Source organism: Temnothorax nylanderi, unplaced genomic scaffold, assembly GCF_030848795.1.
Source record: "Temnothorax nylanderi isolate EJ_2023f unplaced genomic scaffold, tnyl_v1.0 TNYL_tig0587_pilon, whole genome shotgun sequence".
Lineage (NCBI taxonomy): Eukaryota > Metazoa > Arthropoda > Insecta > Hymenoptera > Formicidae > Temnothorax > Temnothorax nylanderi.
This window is the reverse complement of record NW_027249649.1, coordinates 40835-60777: the sequence shown is the minus strand read 5'-3', so window position 1 is coordinate 60777 and position 19943 is coordinate 40835. Positions and strand designations below refer to the sequence as shown.

The 19943-nt window shown below is 36.8% G+C and overlaps 1 protein-coding gene across 1 annotated transcript; it reads right to left on the bottom strand.

Moving 5' to 3' along the window:
• Window positions 1–508: 508 nt before the first annotated feature.
• Window positions 509–6966, bottom strand: LOC139784119 (uncharacterized). The gene is made up of 4 exons (XM_071723284.1): window positions 4425–6966; window positions 2485–4016; window positions 642–752; window positions 509–592 (listed from the first exon to the last, which is right to left on the bottom strand). Exons 1-4 carry the CDS (start codon window positions 6964–6966, stop codon window positions 509–511), a joined length of 4269 nt encoding a protein of 1422 aa, XP_071579385.1.
• Between the last annotated feature and the right edge of the window lie 12977 nt (window positions 6967–19943).

Below are 19943 nucleotides of genomic sequence, written 5' to 3'. Positions count from 1 at the left end.
CCGCGCGAGAGAAGGTTCCGGAAGCTCGGCACGCGGCACACGCATGATCGTGGAAATCGTAAACAGGCAAAAAATGGTGAAAGTTGGCACGGCCTGGTACCGCGGCGTAGTAGGCCGAAAGAGTGGGGGCGACGGCCCGCGGTGGGGACGCAGCGCGAGCACGGTAACTCGTGGCAGTCGCTCGGATATCGTGGTCGCGGTAACACGTTCTTTGGTAACACTCGTGCAATACGGACATAGTGCGTAGTTTAGCGCAGCGATATATTACAACCGAGCACTCCCGCGTACCAGCGCGTTAAAGTAACTCGCAACGAAGACGCGAGCGGTAATTCATTACCAATTATAAAGGCGTTCGACTATTGTGTCAGCGTGGCGCGCATAATGTGCGAAGTTGAATTGTAATCGAGGGCGACGATCTGAAATAAATCAATCGTTTGTTAATATACGCAGTTTCAAGTTAATTGATATTACTTACCTGCTACGTACCTTGTCCCACGGCATCGATCCATCATGGCCCAGCGGCGTTCCAGTATGCGACAAGGCGAGGATCTGGGGCAGTCAGCGGCGGCTTAGATCCATCCGGGGCGAGAGGCTGAAATAGAAAATTGACGATTAACTAAACATACTTATATCCTACTTACCTGTTCCGTCGGCGAGCGACCCGTCGTCGTCCAAAGGAGTTCCGAGATGCGATGAGGCGAGGATCCGGGGCAGTCCAGCGTCGAGGCGGCGATCCATCCAGCGGCGAGAACCTGAAAATAAGAGAGAATTAATAAAGTATCGTTTAAACGTCGGGCGACTATTTCCATACCTACCTTCTCGGTAGACAGAGGTAAAACCGAGTGGCGACCGTTTGATAGGCAAATCTGGCTGATAAATCGGAATTTCGTGTGATCCACGATCCCACGGAGTGACGTCCGGTCACATCCTAACGTTCTCCGAAGAGTTCTTGGCAATAAGCATTATTTCTTTATTTTTTAAATAATTTTTTCTCCCGGGAAAGCCGCATTTACGAGTATATGGGTGAGGCGCTGGCCGATTTTCGACAGTTCTGTGAGTTTTATTATAATTATCTTGTAGTTTTGAACGTATTCTAACATTTTTCAAAGAGTTCTAGTGATAAAAATTATGTGATTATTTTTTAAATAATTCTTTCTCCCGAGAAAGCCGCATTTACGGGTTTCTAGGTGAGGCACTGGCCGATTTTCGACAGTTCTGTGAGTTCTATTATAATTATCCTGTAGTTCTGAACGTGTCTTAACGCTTTCCGAAGAGTTCTATCGATAAGCATTATTTATTCACTAGCTGGTTACCCGGGCTTCGCCCCGGAGGACACGCCCTGGAGGACATATGTAATAAGACACACAAATAGGTAATAGCGTATATTTACATTTAACGCCAATAGATTTCCGCATCACCCTTGAGGTACTATTGTAAATGCGTTTTTTTTTTTAGTGGTTTCCCCAGTAGGCCTATTCCACTGTAAAGAAATCCGTGCTTTGTTCCCGTATTTAATTACTTTAAATACATTATGACTTCAATAAACTTCGTGTTTCTCACAAACATAGTGTCTCTTATAGACATGGTGTCTCTTACAGTTATGGTGTTTCTTACATACATGATGTTTTTTACTCTCTCATCGTGCCTAAGAGATATTAACGAATCCGTGTAAATAGATTTTAACCCTTTTCACTCCGTTAGGAGTCGAATTTCTAAAAATCCCTTCTTAGTAATTGCTTATCTCCAAATTTCATGTTTCTAGGTTTATGGGTTTGGGCTGGGCGTTGATGAATAATTCAGTCAGGACATCTTCCTTATATTTATATTAAATTAAATAAATTTGGTTTAGTTGTTTTGTGCTTGGCATTGATGAATCAGTCAGTCAGAACATCTTCCTTTATATTTAAAAAAAATTAGTTCAATGGTTTGTCCTTTACGTTGATAAGTCACTTAGTATGTCAAAATATCATTTTTTTTCGTTTAATTTTTTAAGAATAGTTTATTTTTTTCCATAAAAATGAGCAAAATTATATAAACCTCTTTCACACATGTTTTTCTCCTTATTTGTTTTCTCAAACAGGCATGATGTCTTTCACATACATGTTTTTCTCTCTTCTACGAACATTATATCTTTTATCATACTTTCTTTTTAAAATTCTCCAAAAATATCTACGACTTTTTTTTCTATTTTAAAACTTCTTTGTATACCACATTAGTGGTTCTCCCCTCAGGCGCTAGTATCACAAGACTGTTTGGTGAGCTCACTCTCGAACATGCCACATAGAACTGCCCATGTGAGAAAGAGTCCTCACTTAAATCAATTCCTGCTACTTTTAACGACTGCCCCTGAGACTTGTTGATAGTCATCGCAAAACAAACTTTGATAGGGAACTGCAACCTCTTGAACTCAAAAAGATACTCTGATGATATTAGTGGTATGCGTGGTATAAATACCGTCTCTCCCCGTGCACAGCCGGTAAATACTGTGGCCTCGATAACATTTCTGTATAGAGCCTTCACTTGAAGCCTTGTGCCATTGCAAAGTTTTGGCGGATTCAAATTTCTCAACAACATCACTGGTGCTCCCACTTTAAGGAAAAGTTTATGGGCTGGTAAGCCAGGAGGATTCATTGTGTTAAGAAACTCTACTGGGTAGTTAACCGCGTCATCTGTATCTACCACCGAGTCCACAGATCTGTAATTTATTTCTCCTTCTTCGAATGATTTAAGAAGAATGTCATTAATGACACCAGCTTTATCATTCCTAGGGGTCAGAATGGCACGCTCGCTCAGCCAATCCATAGATTTCTCTTTGATATTCGCAATATCAGGGTATATCTTATTAATAAGGCTCTCTAGGGTTTTTACTACTAAACCTAAACTTGCAGGAATAATCACCTTTCCTTCAATCTCAGAATACTCTCCATCTCCAATTTTTAATAATATTTTTGAAAATTGCCCTGCAAAAACATCACCTTTCAAGTGTACCCTCATGTTCTTCCTGATAGAGATTTTCTTAATAAGGGACCACAAATGTGATTTCTTTACACACGCCTTGACTTCGTCTGCTCGAGTTCCCCTTGGTACTATCGGCAAAGTCTGTCTAAAATCTCCAGCAAGCAGCACGGTCACTCCCCCCATTACTCCATCGTTACCCCTAATATCTTTGAGGGTTGTACTCAATGCCTCAAAACCCCCCTTATGTGCCATAGTGCTTTCATCCCAAACAATGAGCTTACAATCGCGTAGTACTTTAGCCATGTTACTTTGTTTTGAAATATTACACAATGGTGTTTCTGTTTGAATTAAATTCAGAGGAAGCTTAAAAGCAGCATGAGCGGTCCTCCCTCCCTCCAACAACGTAGCAGCGATACCTGACGATGCAACAGCCAAGGCAATTCCACGTTCTCTCCTTACCCTCGCCAGAAGTAAATTGATAAGAAAGGTTTTCCCAGTACCACCTGGAGCATCTAAGAAAAATACCTGACCACCTCCTGACTCTACGCTACTAAGAACATGCCGATAGACAACAAATTGCTCATCTGTCAATAAACCCTCGTTATTCGATACCACTTCTTCCAAGGCATTTACATCATAGTTTGTCTCCCTCAAATAGTCTCTGTTCCCCAATACCCCTCCAAATCTTTTTGGCTGAGGCAGACCATACTGTTCCAACTCCTGTCCTCCCAAAGCCATCACTGCGTCCTCAATCATTACCAAGCATCTATTATACACCTCATCTATCATGTTCTGCGCACTACCTTTCAACTCTCTCTCTACCTGTCGCATAATATCCTCTGAGAAGCTGTCTTTATACTTTTCCCAAAGACTCAGAGGTTCAGAAAGTTGGCAGAATGCCAACATCACTCTAAAAAGCTCCCTCAGCTTTAAAGATGAATCACATAATACAGCTTCCTCTAAGGTATTGTCCCATTGCTTGTCATCTTCCAATAAACCTAATGCTTTGCATGTAGACTGGAATGTGGGACAGAGGACACCATTCACAGTCCTCAGATCTAAAAAAGACATTGGACCTCGAATCTCATGTAGCAATAAACGCAGATAATAACACTCAGTATTGTTTGGATGAATGGTATACACTCTTCCCAATACGTGGTCCTTCTTTATTCCTAACCAGCCATCCACATCCTTCCCCCTCTTTCTTCTCTCGAACTTATTATTTTTCCACACATAGTATGAAGGAACCTCATAATACAAGAGAGTTTTTGCAAATTCGTCAGTTTTGCAAAGTTCAAAAAAAGCCAATAGTGTTGTCTGAGGTGGATTATTTATCCTCTCAATTAAGTTTATAGAATTGAAGTACACACGCTGACCATTTTCAAGGTGAACATTGAGATGGAAGACAGAGGGGTACCTCTCATGTATTGGGAACGCCAAAATTCTCCAAACCGCCTCTGAACTACTTATGTACCGCCCATTCTCGTACATCTTCACCTCATTCTTCTCACTCTCCAGGGCAAAAACCGCCTGGTCACTTCCCTTGTTCACGTACTTGCAAATGTACTTAATAGACTTTACAGAATTGCATAATTCCACATTGATATGAGCATTGAAAATACGTAACAATACAGGGTTGTACGGCACCACCCAACGATTGTCCAGTTCTATTCCATTGATTTCTACGGTGTAGCCACCATCAGCTGGAGACCTTCTCCGATACTGTGGATATCCATCACCTCCTGTCTGAGTATCATTTTTAAATATTCGCGGATACCTCTTGCTGCACCTGCCTTCTTTCATGCAAGGCGAATTGTAGTTTAAGCCCCCGCATGGACCATGAATCATATTGGCTTTAACAATATTGTGTAGAAGAGAATCTTTTAAAGGATCAGGTATTTCCGCACAGATGACTTTGTCGATCATATCCGAGAAGATACGCTGCTCTAACCACAGCAATATATGTATGTGAGGCAGACCTCGCTTTTGCCACTCCACAGAGTACATGTAGCAACACACTTTTCCAAACAGACTACCCTTATTCAATAGAGCCATCATTTTTTTAACCTTAAGATGAAATACCCTAGCTATAATGTCGTGTCGATCGTGAGTTTTTTGCCCAGGCAATAATGCATCTGTTATATCCTTCCACTTTGGATTACAGGTAAAAGTGATAAACAGATCAGGACGACCGTGGTAGCGGACGTATGTTATTGCGTCTTGTGTCCGCTCATACATATAGCGAGGTCCTCCAGTAAAAGATGACGGAAGCACCACCATTTTACCCAGCTGAGAAACGTCAGCATCCTGCCTTCCCACGGCATCCCTCAGGTGAATGTAGCTTTCTGCCCTAAGCTGCGCCTGGTTATTTCTACTATAATTCAACCTTTCTGTCTCTATTTTGGCGTACATGTCAACCAGAAACTGACTAAAAAGTGAACGGAAGTACACCAAGTGGTTGACTTCCCCTTCCCTAATCATAATTCGATATGAGTAGAAACTCGCTGCGGAAACTAAATTTTTAAGTTGCAACTTGGTCTGAGGGTCTCGCTGAGGAATGGCAATCGAGTATCCATCCTCGCCACGGCAAAACATGAGCGGGTACTGCAAGGCGTCATACGACCGGTGGACCTCGCTGATGCGTCGCAGTTTGTTATCGTGGCTCTGCAGCACGATGTCTCGTTTGTCGAATTGCTGACCCACAATCACCAGAGCTACCTCATTTACTATTGGTGCGTTAAAGCGACCTCTATGAGCGTCATCTGGTTTTCTGTCTGCATGAATAACAACTTCAAACTTTTTGCAATTTGGAGATACCTTATCTAAAGTGGTTTTCAGGTCCTTTATGTAGCTGTTGACGTCATGTAGCATTCTCTGTAATTCTTTGACTAATACCTGTTTGACATCTGAAAAATTGCTGCATCTTAAACGCACTTCTCTATCATCCTCTCCCACAAAATAAATTTGAAGAAATTGAGCTTCCTGTTCAGGTAATGGCAGCAGACTTCCTACCAAGTGATATACCTGCCCCTGAACTTTAAAGGTCGGTATAAAGCCATCTTGTAGAACCTGCTTACCGCCAAATGATGTCATACTAAAGCAGCCATTGTACTTTCTAATATTGTTCATAAAGTGAACGTGCTCTGGGTGTCTGCCCATTACCAAACTATATAGAGGCTCGGGCAGAGGTTCTAAGGATGCAAGCTGCACCTTTCCATTGTTGCAACACATGCCAGGGGACTCTTCCTTCCATTTAAGAGCATTGCAATATTTACACTTGTGACTCATAGTTCCCAAAGCTATAATGCTCTCTGTCTCATAAGCCACATCTGGATCATATGCCATACCTGAGTGAGCTTTAACCATCCACGGAAGTACTCGCCTTTCTACTCTTCTTCCAGGATTACTTTGTTCATATCGAGACTCTGCCCCTCTGTGCACCTCAGGATTTTTTTGTTGGTACTTAGCCACCGCTCTTCTGTTCACCTCAGGATTTTTTTGTTGATACCTCGCCACCGCTCTTCTGATCACCTCAGGATTTTTTTGTTGGTACCTCGCCACCGCTGCCCTATTCACCTCAGGATTATTCTGTACATATTTTCTTGACGCATTTTTTAGTTGCTTTCTCCTTTTCGCATTGGTATATCTCGTACGACGTTTTCCATGAGCCTTATTAGGAACTGGTATAAATGTAGGCTCTGCGAAATCTGAGTTGGAGTCAGGCTGAGAGAAGGACGATTTATTGTTCTCTTCTTCAGTTTCACTTTGCTCGTACTCATCAAAATGTCCCTTAGAAATATCTTGTGTGAAACGTATTCTCCTAACAGGGTTACCTTCCTCACCGAAACTCTCATAGAGCTCACCATTACGGTAAACCTCAAAAACAAACCCGAAAAGTTGCCCAGCCGCCACCAACTCGCATAAACCACCATAAGTAAAAAGTTTCGACATTTCATCGAGATACTCGCTGGAGCTATTGTAATTGTTCCCCAAGCTGTCGTGAGACATAATTGAAAATTCCTCCCAGTTATCCACCACATGACTCACGATTATTTCACGCACATCCCTCGCCATTAACTGTGTGTTATACATAAGATAGGAGAGGGCCCGGAAAAGGCAGGCTCCATCCCCTATAATGGGGACAATAGTGTGAGGTACCATCTCCCCATTAACATTTAAAAAATCAATTGCCATCCCGACTTAATAAAAAGTAACAAAGCGCTCTCAAAAATTAAATTATTTTTCCTTAAATTTAGTTATAAACTATATTTAACGGCAGAAAAAGGGTCAATAAATCTAAACCTAATTAGAAACTAACTAATTACCTGATTAACTGCAAATACGAAATTAACGTAAAAGATACTTTACAGTTTTCTCCTTCTCTCTCTTTCTCTTTCTCCCTCTCTCTTTCTTTCTCTCTCTCTCTCTCTCTCTCTCTCTCTCTCTCTCTCCTCTCTCTCTCTCTCTCTCTCTCTCTCCTCTCTCTCTCTCTCTCTCTCTCTCTCTCTCTCTCTCTCTCTCTCTTTCTGTCTCTATCTAAATTAAACAAATAACAATTATTAAAACATAATAATTTAAGAAATGTAAATATTATGTTAAGCTATAACAACAATTCAAGTAAGTTAATGAATTAAATATAGTATATTGAAACATAATAATTAAAAGAATAGAAATTAACAAATTAATTTATATATATATGTAGATATATATATCAAATTTCACTGTTTAAAATAATGCAGATAATAATTTATGATTTATTTAAAATAAATCTCGAGAAATATATTCAGAACAGAATAAAATAATGTTTTATTCTTTCTTATAATGTGCAAATATCTTTCTTTTTCTTAAGAAACAGAAAGACAGAAAGTCAATAAGGTATAATGAAATAAATATACCTTTTTTTTGTCTCTAAATTCAACCTGATATCTCAAAATTTGCGAAAATTAAGGCAATTACATACATTTTTTTAAACAAAAATCAAAACTCTCTCTCTCTCTTTCTCTCTCTCTTCTCTTTCTTATAATGTTGTTAATATCCTTCTTTTCCTTAAGATATGTGTTGCAATAAAATTTATAATAGCAATATTTCTAATTCTATTCTCTTTATTTCTTTCTTATAATGTACGAATATCCTTCTTTTTCATGAGAAACGAAACAAAATTTGCGAAAATTAGAGCAACTCTCTCTTTCTTTTTCTTAAGAAATGGAAAGACAGGTAACGTACATTTTTTTTCAATGTATACATTGCGTAATATACGTATTGCAATAAAATTTATAATAGCAATATTTCTAATTCTATTCTCTTTATTTCTTTCTTATAATATGCGAATATCCTTTTTTTTCATGAGAAATGAAACAAAATTTGCGAAAATTAGAGCAATTACGTACATTTTCATTTTTTTAAACCAAAATCGAAAACTCTCTGTCTCTCTCTCTCTCTCTCTCTCTTTTTTCTCTTTCTTATAATGTGTGAATATCTTTCTTTTTCTTAAGAAATGGAAAAACAGGTAACGTACATTTTTTTTCAATGTATATATTACGCAATATATATATTGTTTTAAACAAAAATCGAAAACTCTCTCTCTCTCTTTTTTCTCTTTCTTATAATGTGTGAATATCCTTCTTTTTCATAAAAAACGATAATCAATAGTATAATATCATAATGAAATAAAAAGGAAATTAATATTTAAGATACATACCTTTCTTCTTTGTCTTCTCTCTCTCTCTGCGGTGGTAACTCAGATTGTAACATTTATGTCAATGAGTTGTTATCCAAGAGCACATTAGCAATATTTCTAATTCTATTCTCTTTATTTCTTTCTTATAATATGCGAATATCCTTCTTTTTCATGAGAAATGAAACAAAATTTGCGAAAATTAGAGCAATTACGTTTATTTTCATTTTTTAAAACCAAAATCGAAAACTCTGTCTCTCTCTCTCTCTCTCTCTCTCTCTCTCTCTCTCTCTCTCTCTCTCTCTTCTTCTCTTTCTTATAATGTGTGAATATCTTTCTTTTTCTTAAGAAATGGAAAAACAGGTAACGTACATTTTTTTTCAATGTATATATTACGCAATATATATATTGTTTTAAACAAAAATCGAAAACTCTCTCTCTCTCTTTTTTCTTTTTCTTATAATGTGTGAATATCCTTCTTTTTCATAAAAAACGATAATCAATAGTATAATATCATAATGAAATAAAAAGAAAATTAATATTTAAGATACATACCTTTCTTCTTTGTCTTCTCTCTCTCTCTCTCTCTCTCTCTCTCTCTCTCTCTCTCTCTCTCTCTCTCTCTCTCTCTCTCTCTCTCTTCTCTCTCTCTCTCTCTCTCTCTCTTCCCTTCCTCTCTCTCTCTCTTCCCTTCTCTCTCTTTCTCTCTCTCTCTCTCTTTCTTATGATGTGCAAATATCCTTCTTTTTCTTAAGAAACGGAAAGACAGAAAGTCAATTATTGAAATAAAAAGAAAATAAAACAAAGAGACAGGTCACGTAAATGAAATAAAAAGAAAATTAATATGTGAATATCCTTCTTTTTCTTAAGAAATGGAAAGACAGGTCATGTACATTTTTTTCAATGTATATATTGCGTAATATACGTGTTGCAATAAAATTTATAATAGCAATATTTCTAATTCTATTCTCTTTATTTCTTTCTTATAATGTGCGAATATCTTTCTTTTTCATGAGAAATGAAACAAAATTTGCGAAAATTAGGGCAATTACGTACATTTTCATTTTTTTAAACCAAAATCGAAAACTCTCTCTCTCTCTCTTTTCTCTTTCTTATAATGTGTGAATATCCTTCTTTTTCTTAAGAAATAGAAAGACAGGTAACGTACTTTTTTTTTTCAATGTATATATTGCGCAATATATGTGTTGTTTTAAACAAAAATCGAAAACTCTCTCTCTCTCTCTCTCTTTTCTCTTTCTTATAATGTGTGAATATCCTTCTTTTTCATAAAAAACGATAATCAATAATATAATATCATAATAAAATAAAAAAGAAATTAATATTTAAGTTAAACTTATAAGGCTCTCGTGATTAAATCAATTAAAGGGAAAGAGGCAATGTGAGCCGGCGCGGTAAATAGGGCGCAAGTTGTATATATATTTCTTAATCGTCAATACATTGCGCCCTATTTACCGCGCCGGCTCATATTGCCTCTTTCCCTTTAATTGATTTAATATTTAAGATACATACCTTTCTTCTTTGTCTCTTTTCTCTCTCTCTCTCTCTCTCTCTCTCTCTCTCTCTCTCTCTCTCTCTCTCTCTCTCTCTCTCTCTCTCTCTCTCTTCTCTCTTCTCTCTCTCTCTCTCTCTCTCTCTCTCTCTCTCTCTCTCTCTCTCTCTCTCTCTCTCTCTCTCTCTCTCTCTCTCTCTTCCCTTCTCTCTCTCTTTCTCTCTCTCTCTCTCTTTCTTATGATGTGCGAATATCCTTCTTTTTCTTAAGAAACGGAAAGACAGAAAGTCAATTATTGAAATATAAAAAGGAAATAAAACAAAGAGACAGGTCACGTAAATGAAATAAAAAGGAAATTAATATTTAAGATACATACCTTTTTTCTTTGTATATATATATATATCTCTCTCTCTCTCGCTCTCTTTCTTTCTTTCTTATAATGTGCGAATATCCTCTTAATGACTTTCTCTCTTTCTTATAATGTGCGAATATTTTCTTAATTGCTCGTGACAGTCACGAATTGAAGTGACTGATTTATCAGTTTTGACATATCATATGTGAAAGCAGCAACTTCATAACATAATTCACTTAAAATTGCTCGACCTATGAACGATATCATTTGTTAATTTTTTAAATTTATATATATATTTTTAATTTATATTTATTTCACATATGATATACAATTCTTTGAGATTCAGTCAATTATTCCCCAAAAATTGTAAAAATTTCTGTACCGGTTTCCAAAAAACTCGAAAAAGAGATTGAATTTTGAATATGAGAAGCCAATTAGCTTGAAACTTGGTGACATTTATGAGTATATGTTCGGCTCGAATCCCTCTCTCTCTCGCTCTCTCTCTCTCTCTCTCTCTCTCTCTCTCTCTCTCTCTCTCTCTCTCTCTCTCTCTCTCTCTCTCTCTCTCTCTCTCTCTCTCTCTCTCTCCTCTCTCTCTCTCTCTCTCTCTCTCTCTCTCTCTCTCTCTCTCTCTCTCTCTCTCTCTCTCTCTCTCTCTCTCCTCTCTCTCTCTCTCTCTCTCTCTCTCTCTCTCTCTCTTCTCTCTCTTCTCTCTCTCTCTCCTCTCTCTCTCTCTCTCTCTCTCTCTCTCTCTCTCTCTCTCTCTCTCTCTCTCTCCCTCTCCCTCTCTTGCTCTCCCTCTCCCTCTCCCTCTCCCTCTCCCTCTCCCTCTCCCTCTCCCTTTCCCTCTATAATTCTTTGAGATTCGGTCAATTATTTCCCGAAAAATTAGAAAAATTAGAAAAATTAGAAAAACCGGTTTCCAAAAAATCGATAACAAAAAACTATACACATAGTGACACTCCCCGGAAAATTCTACCCCTATTTCATATACTTTCGGTAAAAATTCGGTTCAGGGGTTTGAGATTCGGTCAATTATTTCCCGAAAAATTAGAAAAACCGGTTTCCAGAAAATCGATAACGAAAAACTATACACATAGTGGCACTCCCCGGAAAATTCTACCCCTATTTCATATACTTTCGGTAAAAATTCGGTTCAGGGGTTTGAGATTCGGTCAATTATTTCTCGAAAAATTAGAAAAATTAAAAAAACCGGTTTCCAGAAAATCGGTAACGAAAAACTATACACATAGTGGCACTCCCCGGAAAATTCTACCCCTATTTCATATACTTTTGGTAAAAATTCAATTCAGGGGTTCGGGCTGGGCGTTGATGAGTGAATGAATGAGTCAGGACATCTTCCTTTATATATATAGATTTCTTAAATAATTTTTTCTTTTAAGAAGGCCGCATTTACGGGTTTGTAGGTGAGGCGCTGGCCAATTTTCGATAGTTCTGTGAGTCCTATTATAATTATCCTGTAGTTCTGAACGTGTTCTAACATTTTCCAAAGAGTTCCCGTAAATGCGGCTTTCTTAAAAAAAAATTGTTTAAAAAATAATCACATAAATTTTATTGCTAGAACTCTTTGGAAAATGTTAAAACACGTTCAGAACTACAGGATAATTATAATAGAACTCACAGAACTGTCGAAAATCGGCGAGCGCCTCACCTATAAACCCGTAAATGCGGCTTTCTTGAAAGAAAAAATTATTTAAAAAATAATCACATAATTTTTATCACTAGAACTCTTTGGAAAATGTTAGAACACGTTCAGAACTGTAGGAAAATTATAATAGAACTTACAGAACTGTCAAAAATCGTCGAAAAGTTGATTTTTAAATGTTAAAAACGGCGAAAACTTAAAAAATAATTATATATTATTACTATAACGTGTGGCGGCATGCGCCACTAATGATACACGCCCGCGCGGCGCCTGCATTACCGGCAGTTCGCGACAACGCCGCTAGGCGTCGCATCGCCCGCGCAGTCTCTCACGGTCAAAATTCCGCACCGACTAGTATAAAGGGAGACCCCCTACGGGACCAAGGCAGATATTCTTCGGCGCTAGTCGCCAAGAGGCAAGAGCGCCCGGACGCTGAGCCTACACGGCGCGAGTCGCCCAGCTACAGCGCGAGACGCTTGCTGACACCTACGGCGCGAGTCGCCCGGCTACAGCGCTAGACGCTTGCCGACTCTCACGGCGCACAGTCGCCCGGCTCACAGCGCGAGACGCTAGCCAAACAAACGGCGCTTGGTCCAGTGTTGTCACGCCGTGGGTTTTTCGGCCCGCGCGGGAGCGTCGTGCGCATGCGTCAGCTGACGTCACAGCTCACGCCAGCTACGGATGTATCGAGGTTATCGAGGTGCAACAAGGGCGCTGGAGCGGCTGGAGGCTGGAGCAATATAATAAACTGTGGTACCGTGCCCTGTATGAATAAGGACGGATCTAAGTTAGGGATACAAGAAGGAGAAGAAGAAGGAACAGCAATAGGTTCGTATAAGGGGTCCCTTGTATTTTTCTGGCGTTTGTTGTAAGAAATAAGTTAGCAGTGTGTCATATTGTGCAGGTCAAGATATTCTGAAGCAGGTCAAGATAGAGTGAAAATAACGCAACGGAGATGGATCATCCAGAGCCGTCGACATCGGGTGACATCAAAGAAAAGAAGAGGAAATAAAAAATGAAAGTATTCCAGTACTCTTGGTTAAGTATAGATATTTTTAAAGAATGGTTAATGCCACACGAAGATAATAAAAAGGCTCTCTGCACGGCTTGTGATAAACCTATTTTATGTGGCAAATCAGAATTACTAAGACATTCCAAAACAAAGTTACATGTGACGAATATTAGTAAGAGCCGTAATGTCACACCATCTTTATTGCCTAAGCTCAAATGTAATATTAAAGATGCGGACCATGTTAAGAAAGTTAAAACAGCCGAGATAAAGTTATCTTCTTTTTACGCGGAACATAATATAGCTTTTAGAATTGTAGATCACATGGTCCCTTTAATGAAAGAAACTTGCTCTGATCCACAGGTACTTAACGATCTGACATTGTCAAAAACAAAATGTACAAAAATAGTAAAAAGTGTCTTAGGAAAACGCGAAACCGATAAACTTATTACAACTTTAAAAAGTCAGAAATTTTCTATTTTAGTAGATGAAAGCACAAGTATCTCAAACGATAAGTTGCTTTGTATTTTAGTAAAGTATGTATCATTAGAAACCAAAAAGTGCATTACTCAATTATTAGAATTAGTTGCATTAGATGCAACGGATTGTTCTGCAGACAAATTATATTCTGCATTTGAAAAATGTTTAAAAAGTAAAGGAATACCATTGTCAAATATTGTAGGAATGGCTTGTGATAACGCTTCTGTAATGATAGGAGTTCGAGATTCTTTTGCAAGTAGATTAAAAAAAGAGGTACCGGCCCTTGTTGTATTAAATTGTATATGCCATTCCTCAGCTCTTATATCGAGTAAAGCTTGTTCAAAATTGCCGGATTCTTGTGAAGATGTCTTGCATGCAGTTGCTACATATTTCTCGAGCAGTGCAAAAAGATCTGCTATCCTGTGCGATTTCCAGAGCTTTTTAGAATCACGTAAAATCTTAAAATTATCAGGTACAAGATGGCTCGTCTTACAGAAGTGTGTTACTAGACTTCTCGATAACTGGGAAGTCTTGAAACATTACTTCCACCTGGAAACTATTGAAAGTAAAAATAAATCGGCAATAAAAATCTTTAATACTTTAAATGATAATAAAATTAAAGCATATATGTTATTTTTAAAATATTGTTTGAAATTCTTTAATCAGTTTAATGCGTTCTTTCAAGGAAGGAACATTTTAATTCATAAATTAGCTGAGAGTAATGAGCATTTAATAAAGCAGATAGGTAACAATTTCTTGCTGCCTGAGGCGTTAAAAAATATTTTTTTGGAAATTATTAACTTGCAAAATTTTTTGACATTAAATTCAATATATGTTGGTCCCGAATGCGAATCTTTGTTAAAATTAGAGTCTTTGGAATTTGTTACCGAAATAAAATCCAGATGTTTATCTTTTTACATAACCGCGTTAGAAGAAATGCTAAAACGATTGCCTTACAATAATGAAATGTTTCGAGAACTGACATTTTTAGATCCAAGTATAGCGTTGAGCGACGAAAGTAGACTTACCTTTCCAGACTTGAGAAATATAGCAAGACATTTTCAAATTTCTGATATTACGGCTTTAGCCTGTGAGTGGAGAACGTTGCCTATTGTATTTAATGACGCGGATAAAATTCTTTTAGCTAACTTAGAACTTGATGACATGTGGAATAATATTTTTCAAAAAAAGAATTTGAATGGTGAACCATCTTTTCCAAATTTAGAAAATTTAGTACATGCAGTTATGTCACTTCCACATTCCAATGCCGAAGCAGAGAGAATTTTTTCAATTGTTACAGATGTGAAAAATAAAAAGAGGAATCGGCTTGATGTCGCTACTTTGGACGCAGTTTGTAAAGTACGTTCTAGTTTCCAAGCTAATAACATTGATTGTCGCACTTTCAAAGTAGATTCAACACATTTAGAACTGCACAATTATAAGAATTTATATTCTCTTAACAATAGTCAAGATAAAGATAAATAGAAATTGTTGATTTTTACGCATGCTTTTTATTATAACTTTTCCGTCTAGTGTTGATACAATTAAACCTTATTTTTTAACATTTCAGTAACATATTTCAGTAACATTTCAACAAGTACAAATGTAACAACTTCTTTGAAAATCTTTCTTTTGCTTCCGCGACCCATGTGTTTTGCCATTGCTTTTAATATTTTTGAGCATGGACACTTTCCTCTTTTTATTCCAGTGATAACTAATGATATTTCTATATTACTTTGTTGTCACACAACTTGTGTTCAATTATTTTTTGCATATTGTTTATTGTAATTTTTTAATTTTACTTTGTGTGACATCAACATATCAAAGCAGTGCAATACTTTTTTCTTTCTGTGATATTTCTTTCTTTTTTAATTTTTTTCTTTCTATGATCCAACATGCACAGGTGCATGCATCTGAGTTTTAAGTGTTTATTGAATATTTATTTTAATATTTTTTTAGATATTTAATTATATATTGTCAATTGCACTATTATTTTCTTTATATTTTATTTGTAGAGACTTGTCTTATATGTATCTGTTATTATTCAGTAATTAACTTTGTTTTAGCAACCTTCTTGAGATGCCTCCATTTCGTCAGACTGCGGCAATCAAGAAGTATTTATCACATGTATTTATTCACATGTATATTTCTTATGTACAATGTTTTTTTTTTAATACTGGTAAGGTTTTCTGCAGTTTCCCTTACCCTGGCAACAAATGTTGGTATTCATATAATAAATCGGCTGCAGACGTATAAAATAACAAACAAATTAATTTCATTATTACCATTACCAAGTCCCTCGCCCGGAACCCGGGCCCCATGCCGGACGGGCATGACTCTCTTAAGGTAGCCAAATGCCTCGTCATCTAATTAGTGACGCGCATGAATGGATTAACGAGATTCCCACTGTCCCTATCTACTATCTAGCGAAACCACTGCCGAAGGAACGGGCTTGGAAAAATTAGCGGGGAAAGAAGACCCTGTTGAGCTTGACTCTAGTCTGGCCGAGCCGCCGGTCGCTCACGTGACGCGTCATTTCAGGCGAAGTATTCTCGCTATTTGTAGAATAAATTTCAATCTATACTTTTCTTTTATATGATTCACGCTTGTTGAAATATAAAAAATTGTAATTTGTACATGTAATATGTGTATATAATGTATGTGAGGTACCCCTAAGAGGGTGGCAGTGTGGTAAAGCGCCAGACTCGTAATCCTGTGGAACAGTGATCGGCAAAAAAAAAATTTTCATTATTTATTTTTTAATGTCAAAGCAATCATTAATAAGCCAAAATTCAATATTAATTGCCAAAAAAATAAAAAATGTTTTCAACTTATTTTTATTTACCTAACAATTTGTAATTAATTTTAAAAAAAGATTATTTTTACAAAAATTATTAATGTTTAACATTATTTTTTAATTCTTAGAAAATTTAATAATAAATCGAGAATTAAAACTAATTTTTTAAAAATAAATAATTAAATAAAAATAATTTCTAATTTTTCAAAAAATTAATAATTAAATAAAAATATTTTCTAATTTTTCAGAAAATTAACAATTAAATAAAAATAATTTTTTATCCTTGACTCTGAAACAAGTTGTTTTGGCAAAAACAAGCATGAACATATGAGGTAACTGACAATATTACAATCAGAGATACTAGACAAGACGAAGAGAACATCATAAAGTTCTTGATTACACTTATTTTACACATTAATGATAAAGCGAAAAATTGTTTTAAGAATGCCAACATTCTTTGAACAACTAAAAAAATAATTGTGAAGATTGTGAGAAAATATATCTATTAATTAACCTAGTCGATATTTATTAGATTATATTAATGAGTATAAAGCTGTTGTTCTTAAATTTTCCTTCCCTTTGAGTGTGCATATAACATAAAATTTTTGTAAATTTATGAATGTATTCGAAGTTTCAATTTTATATTCAGAAGTACTAAATAAAGCGAAGTCAATGATTAAAAAATTATATTTATATTATCACACAGTTATCATTAAATCAGTCAACACGGCAATAAATGTGTACATATTTGACTTACAAGAATAATTTATTAACTATTACTTATATATTAATAGAGGAAAGTCCCCTATTATGAGACAGGATCCTAATATGAGATATGTTAAGCTAAAAGGCCCTATATAGGCCCCATCTGTTGATTCCACCATGAAAAAACTCCGCCATCTCATATTAGGATCTTATCTCATAATAGGGGACTTTCCTCTATTGTATAAACGTATCAGCAGATACAGCGTATTTATTCTCCAAGAAGTTTTCAATCAAGATTATTTATCATGTCTCATCTCTCTCTTCTCTCATCTCTCATCTCTCAAATATATTTTCTAATAATTATCAAATAATTTACTTTTTAAAAATTACTAATTTAAAAAAAAAATAAAAATATTTTTTTCCAAATAAGTAATTTTTTTAAAAATTGACAATTTATTTTATATAATTGCCAATTTTTAAATTATAAGCAATATATTTCTGATTATTTATAAATTTTTCAAACAGAGTATTACATTTTCAATTAATTAATAATTTTTTTAAATTTAGAGCTTAGTATTTTATTAATTACCAATTTTTTGTTAATTAAAATTAAAAACATTAAAATTTTTTATTTTTGATTAATCAAGAGACACGGTAGTGTCTCGTGCCAAGTACACGCGGAGCGAGACCGACCGTGACTCTTTTACGCGACGCGACGGGTTGCGAGTACCCAAGATGTTGAGATCTCGATAACGAGTGAACGGATCAAGTTCTAAGTAGGCTTGATCGATAGCTTGGGGTCGACTTTGGGGGGGTATCTCCTATAATATTTTCCGCTACGTGCCCTACGAGCGGAGATATTGCGACGCAAAGTCCAAATGTGAAAATTTATTTTTAAGATACGGAGATACGTCGTCGTCTCTCAATCAATATAACATATATATATCAGAAAATGTCACTTTCACTTTTTCGACGCTGGCGGCGCAGGTATCGCCAGTTTCGATATCGCGCGCGTATTTCGATCGATCTAGTAGGCAAATTAAATAAGGTCGATAGACTTATCGGTCAGGAGGAAGATTTCTATTTAGGTAAATTAGGTATTAGGTATATAATACATATTGAGTCAATTGCTTCATGTTTATCTGGAGAGATTTCGTATCCTTACATCGTATTACCACCGCTGCCGGAAAAGAAGGTTCTCTACGCTTGGCAGAAAGTGCCGCTAGGGAATTTTTAAGTCGATTCTTATGAATCAAGCTTGAATTCGACGTCTAGGTATCCCAGGTTGCCGATGACGAGGTCCAGATAGTGCGCTTCATAGTTTTCGGTGTCCAGGTGTAATAATACGTTGAATTCGATGTCTACGTGTCCCAGGTTGCCGATGACGAGGTCCACATAGTGCGCTCCGTAGTTTTCGGTGTCTACGTGTATTAATACTTTGAATTTGATGTCCACGTGTCCCAGATTGCCGATGACAGGATCCAGATAGTGCGCTTCATTGTTTTCGGTGTCCAGGTGTAATCGTACGTTGAATTCGATGTCTAGGTGTCCCAGGTTGCCGATGACGAGGTCCACATAGTGCGCTCCGTAGTTTTCGGTGTCTACGTGTATTAATACCTTGAATTCGATATCCACGTGTCCCAGGTTGCCGATGACGGGATCCAGATAGTGCGCTTCATAGTTTTCGGTGTCCAGGTGTAATCGTACGTTGAATTCAATGTCTAGGTGTTCCAGGTTGCCGCTGACGAGGTCCACATAGTGCGCTTCGTAGTTTTCGGTGTCCAGGTGTAATAATACGTTGAATGCGATGTCTAGGTGTCCCAGGTTGCCGATGACGATGTCTAGATAGTGAGCTCCGTAGTTTTCGGTGTCTACGTGTATTAATACGTTGAATTCGATGTCTAGGTGTCCCAGGTTGCCGATGACGAGGTCCACATAGTGCGCTCCGTAGTTTTCGGTGTCTACGTGTATTAATACCTTGAAATTGATGTCTAGGTGTCCCAGGTTGCTGATGACGAGGTCCAGATAGCGCGCTCTGTAGTTTTCGGTGTCTAGGTGTAATAATACCTCGAATTCGATGTCTACGTGTCCCAGGTTGCCGATGACGAGGTTCACATAGTGTGCTTTGTAGTTTTTGGTGTCTAGGTGTATTAATAACTTTAAATCTGAATGTAGGACACGTAGATATCGAATTCGAGGTATTAATACACGTAGACACCGAAAACTACGGAGCGCACTATGTGGACCTCGTCATCGGCAACGTGAGACACCTAGACATCGAATTCAACGTATTATTACACCTGGACACCGAAAACTATGGAGCGCACTATCTGGAACCCGTCATCGGCAACCTGGAACACGTGGACATCGAATTCAAGGTATTAATACACCTGAACACCGAAAACTATGGAGCGCGCTATGTGGACCTCGTTATCGGCAACCTGGGACACTTAGACATCAAATTTAAGCTTGATTTATAAGAATCGACTTAAAAATTCCCTAGCGGCAGAATTAAAATTATGTCATGACATAATAAAAATTCGCTGAATTAAAATTATGTCTAGACATAATAAAAATTGGACGAATAATAGTAATCTTTCGGAAGTAGAGGTTTTAAGCTTGAAATTTAAATTTTATTCATTTTTAAAGATAAATTTAGTGTTCCTTCAATTTTTGTGAGAAATGTATAATTTACTTTTACTTAAATATTATTAATTTTTATGTATTTGTTGGTATTGCTAATTTTGTGAATAATTAAAAAATAAAAAATAAAAATGTTTTGCAGATCCTTG